The sequence below is a fragment of the Rhinolophus hipposideros genome (genome assembly GCF_964194185.1).
Source record: "Rhinolophus hipposideros genome assembly, chromosome: 20".
NCBI classification, from domain to species: Eukaryota; Metazoa; Chordata; class Mammalia; order Chiroptera; family Rhinolophidae; genus Rhinolophus; species Rhinolophus hipposideros.
Genome location: NC_138066.1, coordinates 48,493,583 through 48,504,350, shown reverse-complemented (window position 1 = coordinate 48,504,350; position 10,768 = coordinate 48,493,583). Strand labels below are relative to the sequence as shown.

Sequence of the window (10,768 nt, the reverse complement as noted above, 5' to 3'; positions counted from 1 at the left end):
AAGCCTGGCTCGCCCCTTTGGACTTGGGGTTGGCTGAAGGGAGGTTTCCGGTGACCCACTTCCGTTACTTGCTGCTGTGAACTGTGGGCCGCCGGGGTCGGTGAAGGTGAGTGGGGTTTGGGAGGTTGCGTCCGACGCCAGTGGGTTCCTCTGCTCTTTCGCTTCCAAACTTCGCGCTGACCCTCGTTGCAACCCTGTCAAGGACGCCAGGCCCTCCGGTTGCTCCACTGACAGAGTGCCCCGGGTATAGCTGCTGCTGCCGCTTTGCTCCGTACTCCCTCTCCCCTCCCCCGCGCGCGAAGTCGCGGGGTCCCGGCTGTAACCTGGGCCGCTTTTAAGTTAGACGCTCCCACCATCTTGGTGTCGTCCAGTGCGGCCGACTTCAGTAGGCCGGTGTGGTGGCTCGAGAAGGGTTACCCGGAGATCGTACAGCTTGATGTCTCCCCGCTCCCCCCGCGTCCCGGCATTCGAGCGTCCAGAGCTTCTCAAGCACAGGGTTCATTTATCCCTTCAAAAACTATTCATTGAGCACCTCCTGTGTGCCTGACTTTTTTCTAGGTGCTGAGGATTCAGCAGTAAATAAAAGGCAAAATCCCTTCATTTATGAAGGTTTCCTGTTACCGGTACGTGAGAAGGTCTCCGTAAGGGCGTTTGTTTCTCTGGCGTCTTTAAAAGTCACCAGCCCCTCACCCCCATTCCAGGAAACAAGCGCTCCGAGAGGGCAGGAAAGGAAGCGCCAGCTGTTGGACAAGCTGTTTTTTCTTTTTTTAAGGTCCTACGGAAGATTTCTTCCCCCTCCCTTGTGATCCACCCCGTAGCTTGTAAAGACGTTTGACATTTCAGTCTTTCTCCGAATGTCTGGCACGGATCTCATTTAAAGTTAACTGTTTTACTGTAGTCTATGTTGGTTTAAAAAAAAACAGCTGTAGTCGCTCTCCGTCGTCTCTCACATTCACATATGTATTGACTACCTCTTAGAAGGGTGTTGCTACTAAGTATGTGCTGGTGCGGAGGGGAACAATCAGACATGAATAAGAACTGCAGCTGTGTTACCAGTCTGATCGGGAGGAAGTAAAGAGCCCATTAAGTTTGTATAGACACAGAGCCAATTGATGAGCACTGTTTCATTTGGTACTTTTAACAGCTTTCTGATGGAAGCAGGGCTGATGTCCCCATTTGTCAGATGAGGACCTTCTGGCCTAGAGCCTGCTCTGTTTAATCCCTGTTGAAACTTAGGTATGTGTCAGGTTCTGGGCACTGAAGAATCAGTTAATAAAACACGATCTTCAAATGTATGGTGATGGAAGGAGAACTGACTCTGGGTGGTGAACACACAATGGGATTTATAGACGATGTAATACAGAATTGTATACCTGAAATCTATGTAAATTTACTAACAATTGTCACCCCAATAAATTTAGTAAAAAAAAAAAAAACACGATCTGAATGGAAATGTATTTAAATTATTAACTTTTATAATTAACTTTTTTAATGCGTGAGTATTTAGCGATTTTTCTGTAGGTACATGAACAAGCACTGGACTTTTAAGGATGACTTAGGAATTGGGAAATAGAGGGAGGACCATTTAGGGGGAGAGAATATATTTATATGCCAGGTTGCAAACCTTGAATTTGAAAAGCTAAACTGTCCTCCTTTTCTGATTTAATAATCTTAATTTCTTTAGTTGATAAACATAGCCACCAAGCGCTGAGAGGATGCGGATCTGTTTCTTAAAGACTTGTAAGTTTCTAAGATGACCTTTAGAAGATTCTCTCCAAGAGCCCTGTTTTAATCTGACCTATTTTATCTTCCAGGATCTCAAGATGGCTGGGCGAAAACTTGCTCTAAAAGCCATTGACTGGGTGGCTTTTGGGGAGATAATACCCCGAAACCAGAAGGCCATTGCTAACTCCCTGAAATCCTGGAATGAGACCCTCACCTCCAGGTCAGTACCCTTCTGAGAGGGCGCCTCTTAACTTGTCATTGAATGTGGAAACAAAACAGTGCTTTAGAATGATGTATGAAATTTCTAATGCTCTTGTGACAGCAAGCGTAAAGAAACCCGTGTGTTTTCCAAATGAAAGTAATTTTTTGCATTCCTATGAGCTCCCTGTTAGAGAAAAGTGTGATGGTAGCTCCAGGCCATAGGAATAAGGAACAGGGAAATTACTGTGTGAATTTTCTGCCACTCATAAAGCACTCTTCTGCTTTTCCGTGTGAGCAGGTTGGCCACTCTACCTGAGAAACCACCTGCTATTGACTGGGCTTACTACAAGGCCAATGTTGCGAAGGCCGGCTTGGTAGATGACTTTGAGAAGAAGGTGAGACTTCAGCTACAGCAGTGGTGTTGGAACGTGGCTTATGGGTGGGTTGTAGGATGGTAATAATTACATGTGCAGGGTGAGAGTGAGGAAAGAAGGGTAGTATTACCACTCAGATCCCAAGGGAAGCTCAGAAGACATTGGTATTGCCGAAGGTCTTGTGTTGGTAAATTTAAATGATAAATGCATGCAGAAAATTCAAAGTGTGTTCATTCAGTGAGTTTTTATCCAAAGAAACAGTATAGTATAGCCTTAATCAGGGAGCCAGATGGCTGTCCAGTTAAATGTTTCCATCCAGCTCTTGCTGAATTATTTCTTAGTCCCCCACCTGTCTCCATTAGGAACAAACGAATATCTTTTCTTCCCTTTTACTGTTTTCTTCCTTTTACTGGCTCTTAGAGCTGTAATTTCTTGCCCACCTATCAAAGGCCTACTTTGTGCAAGGTACAGTGCTAAATGCTGGGGTATAACACAAAGCAATCTTCTCAGGAGAACATCTCCGTCTCCGTTATGCAAACATTACTTCCACCAAGTCCACTAGGGTTTCATTTAAAAGAAATCAAAACTTCTTTAGAACTACAAGTTGTGGGGTTTTTCCCTGATTAGTTTACTCATTTATTCTATTCTTTAGAATCCACATATAAGTGAGATCACATGGTACTTATCTTTCTCCGTCTGACTTATTGCACTTAATATAACGTTCTCTAGGTCCATCCGTATCGTTGCAAATGGTAAGATTTCATTCTTTTTTATGGCCGAGTAATACTCCATTGTATAAATGTACCACCGTTTCCTAATCCAGTCGTCTACCAATGGGCATTTCGGTTGTTTCCATGTCTTGGCTATTATGAATAGTGCTGCAATGAACATAGGGGTACATCGATGTTTTTCAAATTAGAGTTTTGGATTTCTCTGGATAGATATCTAAGAGGAATTGCTGGGTCATAAGGTTAGAACTACAAGGTTCTAAAAGGCCATTTTCGAGGCCATCCGGTCCACCTGTCCTTTTCAGATGATAAACTGAAGCTCGTCGTAATAAAGAATGTGCCAGGTCTCGTTAGTTAGTGACAGGACTGAGAAGAACCTTGAGCCCGTTTTTTTTCCGGTCTAATTTTCTTTCCACTGCAACACCCTAGGTTCGTACTGGTTTCCTCTGGGAAGGGAGATGTGTTTTTATATGATCTATGAGGATTAGCAGCTTTGAGCCCTCTGTTTGGGCTCCTGGGGGTGTTGATGACAACTCACTGTCCCTGTGTTTGCAGTTTAATGCACTGAAGGTTCCCGTGCCGGAGGATAAATACAGTAACCTGGTAGATGCAGAAGAAAAAGAAGATGTAAGTAGCTGAGATTCTTACTTTGTCTAATAGTCTCTTAATTCCTGACGGTTCTATATTTTGTAGTCGTTAGATGGAGGTAGAGTGAACTAAAAGGAGCAATAAAAGGAAATTCTAGAAAACGCAACTAATCTGTGGTGACAGCCCATCAGTAGTTGCCTAGGAATGGGGGCAGGGGGGCTGATACATCTGTTCACTCTTGGTTGTGGTGGTGATTTGTTTCAAAGGTGGATACGCACATCAGAACTGCTGGAGTGGTACCCTTTAAATATGGAACGTTTTATTGTACCTCAACAAAGCTGTTAAAAAATAGTGCAGGAGTTGGGGGTGGGTCCGGAAATCATGCGTGGTAGTATTCACATACCAGGCTGTTTGCTTGGCGGTACGGAGGCCAGATGTGGGAGCTGAGATGGCCCCACGGAAGAAGTTTGGCTTGGTAGTCAGGCGGCTGCTCTTGACTGTACTTTAACCGGCCCCTATGAAACAGGCATTTTGCAGGTTGCTGGGACGAGTAACTTGCTGAAGAACCCCGGTTCTGCCATCATAAGCTGGTTCTCCTGTACGGGCTTCTTTGTGTGTTTAGGAAAAGCTGTAGTTTGCCTCCTAAAGCGAGCTCCCCACAGTAGTCAGGGTGGCCATGTATTCTCTAGAGAGTGGTAGGGGAAGAGTGGGCTGGTCTGGGACTTCGCCTACCACGGGAGCCTTGGGGTCAGGACAAGACAGCTTGGCCTCAAAATTGAATTGTTTCCTTCTCTTAAAGGTGAAAAGTTGTGCTGAGTTTCTGTCTATGTCGAAGACCAGGATTGAGCAGTACGAGAAAGAGGTGAGGGAGTGCCTTGGCCGCTGCCTGCAATGTTTTCTCCCCTGCACCTAGTGGCAGTAACCTGCCCGGGCTTCTTGTGTGCATCTCTCCAGCCTTATTTACCTTAACGCATTTCCCCTCCTTCCAGCTGGAGAAGTTGAGGAACATAATTCCATTCGATCAGATGACCATTGAGGATTTGAATGAAGTCTTCCCAGAAACCAAGTTAGACAAGAAGAAGTATCCCTACTGGCCTCACAAACCAATTGAGAATTTATAAACTTGAGTCGGGGAGAAAGCTCTGGCCCTCGTATTATAAACTCAACATTAAAACTAATTACCTAGTGCTGTGTGTGTGCTCCTTTGTGGTTGAGATACTTACACCCCTGAAGTGACCTCACTGGAAGTGGGCTTTTTGTTAAAATGAAAAGGGGAGCCTCCAGGTGTGTGCTGGTCCAGTGGTCTAATGATTAGGATGTATAGGAGCCAATTACCGAGCCCTCAGAGCTGCTGAAATCTTACAAATGCAGTATGTCACTGGTATGTGGTGAAGTGGAATCACCTGTTCCCTTGAACTTCGACTGCTTTCAGACCACTGGTTGCGAGGGAGTGCTTCCTTCTACTTGGCCAGTAGGTGGTTGAAATTGTGGGTGGAACAGCAGGGCGAGTAGCAGCAGGGATCTGCTTTTCTGTGCTTCAGCTCTTCAGCATACATGTGGCAGGAAAGAAAATTTTGTCACGAAGTTAAGACCTGTTACAGCATTATAAATTAGTACTCTCACATTAAGTATCACAAAAAGCTAAAAAAAATTAGGTCAGTGGAACAACAGAATGTTCTGAAAAGTCCATAACTATATGCATTTAAGTATTCGCTGTATAATCAAGTAGCATTTTGAATCAAGGGGGAAAGACACTGGTGTCAGTGCTTAAATATTTGTATAACAGTAAGAACATCCTTTTACACTAAAAATCAGAATAAATTTCAGTTACAGATTTAAGTGTTAAAAAATATTCAACAAGAAACAGCAGGAAAAATTGTAGGTGAATATTTGTATAATCTCCAGGTGGGAGAGTTTCTCTAAGCATAACACCAAAGCAGACACTAGAAACTATGATGAAAAAGTAGGTGGATTTGGGGGAAAATAAAGCAGGCACTGGGGAGCCTACAGTTATCTTTGACTTAAGCCCCGTACTCATCCCATCCCCACCTGTCCCCAAGTGTGACACCACTGTCTCCCAAATCCTGGGCACCATCTTGGGCTCCTCGTCTCCCTGATGCCACAGAGGTCAGGTCAGGTACTATGTCCTACAGATTCCATTTCCTGAATCTATCTTCTCGTGTCACTGTTCTATTTACATTCAAGGTAATTGATTCCTCTCTAAGCCACATGAGTACGTCTCTCCCTAAGCTGTCTCACTGTCTGGACTGTCACCCACCTCCAAACCATTCTTTACGTTGCTGTCACGGGAATCTTCAAAACGCAAATATGGGCATTTTACTCCTCTACTTAAAACCCTCCGGTGGATTCTCACTGGCCACAAGATCAGATGCAGTCTCCTTCCCCAGCCTGCATGGCTGTGGGATTCTCTGTTGGTACACAGTTCTTTCCCTGTTCCAGCCACAGCGAATTGTTAGCTGCACCTCCCACACCACCCTTACCATCAGGCATTTGCTATACCAGCTCCTAACCCCAGAAGATAAAGAAGATCTAGAGGTTTCTAGAAGATTCTTTGTTGAGTGCCAGCACTATATTTCTATTGCCCAGGCCTTTGCACTTTGCTTGCCATTTCCTAGAGTCAATCTGAATTCACGATGCATGGAAGAGAAGAAATGTGAGCCTTCAGGGTTTACATGCATTTAGCTAGGAGATTATCACACATAAACCTTGAATAATAGGGCAAGCTAGTATGTTAGTAAGTGATCATGAATTATAGACCACATATTATGTTCCAGGAACTGTTCTAATCACTTTACATAAATATCTCATTTACTCCTCACAACAACTGTATGAGGTAGAAGGTGTATCAGCCAAATCATTAAAGAAGTCCTCTGAAGGTGACGAAATTACCAGTGACACTTTTGCTGTTCCCTACCCAGAGCCCTCTGACTGCTCAATAGTTTCTCATCACAGTGGGGTTGATGGCATGCAGTTGGGCGGCACCTCTACCACCCCTGCCCATTCCTGTGGGAAGCTTGGGGGGCAGGGAGTAACGGGCTGCAGTTGTCCTGCTTTTAACTTGATAGTGGTGGACTCACAAAATGTACTGGCTTCCTTTGCAAGAGGATTTGTAGCTTGCAGTTATTTTCACGAGATGAATGGATACCAATTCAGAGGCAACATGAAGTGCGGCCCCATTTGCCCTCATATCGGTTTTCCTTTCAAAGTGTAGTCCAATTGGATTAAAAAGGAAGGGCAAATTAATTGCAGCCGAGACATACACACACACAAAATACTATTAAAAAGTCCCCCCTGTTTTACACATTGCCAGTGGTATAGACACAGTACTGCACGTTTAAATCACTTGACTCCAGGGGGGACTCGATCTCCCCACCCCTGCATTAGGAGGCCAGAGCTTTAGCCATTAGGCCACTGGGGTTTCGCGCGACCAGCGCCGAACCATGTGCCTCTTGAATTGTGGCACCGTGATGACGTCAAACCCGGAAGCTCCCAGATGTAGCGTCCCTATTGGGAAGGGTCCAAGGTCCCCATTTCGGGTGAGGGGGACACCGTATGGGTAGGGTCTGGAGGCTTCCCGTCTGGGGCGAGGGAAGGGGTCTGGGCTTCGGTTGCCTCCGTCACGGAGGGACTCAGACCGTCAATCTCCTGATCCGAGGTTCGAGGCCTTGTTTATTGACCCACGCGGACCCCTGCGTGCCCGGGGACACCGCGATGCTTCCTTAGGGGTCTATAGACGCAGCAGCGCCCACGCCGGCCTTAGAGCCTGCACCCCGGCTCCGCCTTCTCCGCACACATCGCGCACCCTGTGGCCCAGCACGCGCGACCCTCCCGCTCCGGGTCGCTGGCGCCGCCACCTCCGAGAGGAAGTCACCTGACGCGTGGCCCAACAAATAAGGCGTGCGACTGGGGAGGAGGAGGTTGTTCGCGTCCCTTCGTAGTCGGCCTCATTTTGAGCGAGTGCCTCGCGCCTTTCTGTGAAATCCCTCGGCTTCTTTCGCGGGTCCGTAGCGCAGCGCTCTCCCGCCTCGTCCTCGCCTTCCGGAGCCCGCTCCTCCACGGCCTGCCAGCCGCCGGGCGCCCTTGGGTGTCAGCGGGCACGGCCCAGTCCCCTCGCCTTGCAGCCCAGCGTTTCACGTAGCATGGCGGGTGGACCCTCTGGTTGTCCGCGGGCTCCCAGGATCGTACTACTTCCTGGGCGCCGGGTACGCGGTCCAGCCGTTCTCCTGCCGGGAACGCGAGGGCTGAGTGCGCGCGGCTGCGCGTTATCAGGGACCACGTGGAGCAGTAACCCTGTCGTGCCCCAGTGGCCTAATGGATAAGGCACTGGCCTCCTAAGCCAGGGATTGTGGGTTCGAGTCCCACCTGGGGTGGTGCGCGTGGGCTCCCACCACGGTCATTTTTGGTGCGGGGCCACGCAGCCCGGGGCTGCACAGGGAGCCCTGGGCTCTGTGCCGCCTCCCTAGCCCTGGCCGTCTTCCCGCGGGGGCCTTGTGTGTGATCAGGGAGTCTGCGCGACTTGTATCCCGGGCCCTGGTTCACATCTCGCGGCCCTGGCACACCCTGCACCCTAAGCCTGCATGACAAATCCTGCGCTCTAACGTCGGCCTGTAAGCTGTACAAACTTGGGGGGAAGGGGCGTGCCGTTCAGCGAATCCTGTCTTCCGCCTACGGGATCCAGCGCATTCGGGGGTCTTTGATACCATCGAACTGCAGCGGAGTGGATTTTCCAGTGTGCCAAAAAGGTCACCTCTACCCCAGGTGGGACTCGAACCCACAATCCCTGGCTTAGGAGGCCAGTGCCTTATCCATTAGGCCACTGGGGCCTGCGGCTCGCACAGGCAGCATCTTTTTCCCTAGTAGGCAGTAGGACTCCAGGTCTTATTTTAATTTTTGCTCCTAAAGACGCATTAGAGCTGATTGTCCGCTAGGTCTTATTTTCGGGGAAACACGGTCTCTAACATTATAATACATTTTATATATACAATGTATTACATGTACAAATGTATAATATATAGAAAATAAATATATCAGCCAAATAGATTCACCCCAATATTTTCACCTTAAAAAACATAGAAAAGTAGTAATACAAATCAAGAATAAGCACATTTTTCAACTGACATACATTTAAAATCCACTATTAGAATCCATGCACATCTGAGAGACGTAGACCAGACGCTGCAGCCCAGGGCAGCAGGAGACCTTGCCTGCCCGTCCCCCGGATCCCAGGGCACAGGGATCCCAGGGATCTTGGACCCCTCCTTGTTTCTCTCTCTAACATGTAGAGTCTGCAGAAACCCCCCCTTCTTCCCCCATTCACTTCACCAATTCGGAAGGGTTTAACCCACCTGGCTCATCTCCTGCCTTGAGGATGCCCTCCTTGAAGTTAATCAGTCTGCCTGTTGAAGTGTAACATTCATGCAGTGAAATGTACAGGTCACAAGTGACAACTGGATGAGGTACAGAACATTCCCAGTACCCCAGAAGGCTGGGCTCCCTTGTGCCTCACTCCAGTCAATCACCACCTCCCCCAAGTACTTCCCTGGCTTCTGTTACCATAAGCAGTTTTGCCTTGTTTTGAACTATTAGGTTGGTGCAAAAATAATTGCGATTTTTGCAATTTTTAACCTTTTAAACCGCAATTACTTTTGCACCAACTTAATACATATAAATGGAATCATACTCTTCGGTACTCTGGCCTCTTTTGCTCAACATTGTGTCTTTGAGATTCACCTAAGTTCATTCTTTTGCCTCAGCTTTTTTAAAGGGTGGGTCCGACCCCTGTGCTCTCCTCTCTGTCTCCCAGCCCCTTCTGTTTCTCTCTCTCGTTCCCCTCGTGTCTTGAATGCTTTTCCAGGCCCCTTCACACGCCACCATTGTCTTCTGAGGGCCTCAGGCTTCAGCACGTTGCTCAGGGTCAACCCACAAGAATGCCTTCTCTGGTTTTCCCGCCAGAGCCTCCCTGGGTTCTGCTTTGCCTCATCCTCCCATCCATTCCCAAAACTCCACTTGTCCCCCTCCATCCTGCACCTCCCAACTGCTCCCAGACCCCAGCCCTGGGGCTCCATTCCCTGTCCTGGCATCAGCAACTCCTCGCAGGTAAAACCATCCTCACCAACCAACCACCCTCCCCAGCCTGCTCCCTGTGACTCTCCTGTCTTGATGCACGGCATCACCCATATCACACACCTACTTCCACTCCAGGTGGGCCAATCTTCTGTCCCCATAATCCTTTTGTATCTGCGATTTTCTCTCCATCCCTGTTGCCACTGCCCTCGTTCCAGGACGGGTCCCTGACTGCTTATGTGGGTCCATCCACCAACCTGTGCTCACTTTCCTTTGGGCTTTCCTCATCCATTCACAGTCAGATTAATCTTCCCGACAGCCTCTGTAGGGGTAGAGGCTAACTGTCTTAGCTGCCATGTTTAAGGACTTTCTAGACCTGGCTCCCACTCAGTGTGGCAGATGTGTCTTCCACAGCTCGTCTCCTGGGTTCCAGCCCAACTGGACTATTAATCATGGCTGCAATACCCTGAGTACAGGCTCAGAGCCATTAACCACACATTCATTTAAATCCCACCACAGCCCAAGGAGACAGGCGCTGATAACATCATCCCTAGTTTACAGCTGGGCACCCCAAGGCTCACAGAGGCTAAATAGTTTGCCCAAGGCCCGAGCTGGGGGTGGTGGAGGGCAGCTGACCGGGGCAGTCTGGCTTCAGAACCAGTTCTCTCAGAACTATAGTTCACTGTCCCAGAAAGGGGCACGGCCCTTGGCCACACTGGAGCAGCCACGTGACAAGCTCTTACCTTGATCGCATGGCCAGCCCCTCCCATCCTTCAGGCCCACCTCAAATACGTCTCTTCTCACCCTCCAGCTGGAACTACTTTCTCTGCCTCCCACAATCTATTTAGACCTTTCTTATGTTGTTCACCATACAGGGATCATGTTACCATACAGGGATCCATTTTTCTTCTCAGTGATTGAATATGAATTCTCCAGAAGAAAGGCCTTTGTTCCCTGCTGACTCCCCAGGACCTCACTCAGTGCCTAATGAACTAACCAACAGGGCACTGCCTTGCTCCCTGCGAGGCTCTGAGTGCCTTCACTGTAAGAGTCCTCTATCGATGCCTT

The 10,768-nt window shown here is 48.3% G+C and overlaps 1 protein-coding gene across 11 annotated transcripts; it reads left to right on the top strand.

Annotated features, from left to right (window-relative positions):
• The first annotated feature begins 28 nt into the window (after positions 1–28).
• On the top strand, positions 29–7,853 carry ATP5PD (ATP synthase peripheral stalk subunit d). Of its 11 annotated transcripts, none has more exons than XM_081027186.1 (8): positions 96–244; positions 559–623; positions 1,685–1,740; positions 1,815–1,945; positions 2,225–2,321; positions 3,584–3,655; positions 4,416–4,478; positions 4,606–4,813. In XM_081027186.1, the coding sequence occupies exons 4-8, from the start codon at positions 1,824–1,826 to the stop codon at positions 4,735–4,737; spliced, it is 486 nt and encodes a 161-aa protein (XP_080883312.1). In that variant the 5' UTR covers positions 96–244; positions 559–623; positions 1,685–1,740; positions 1,815–1,823; the 3' UTR covers positions 4,738–4,813. The 11 variants fall into 11 exon arrangements, with proteins under 11 accessions (XP_080883305.1, XP_080883306.1, XP_080883312.1 ...); XM_081027189.1 differs by lacking the exon at positions 559–623 and adding an exon at positions 1,145–1,236 and having other exon boundaries at positions 103–244; XM_081027187.1 differs by adding an exon at positions 1,145–1,236 and having other exon boundaries at positions 103–623.
• Positions 7,854–10,768: the final 2,915 nt, after the last annotated feature.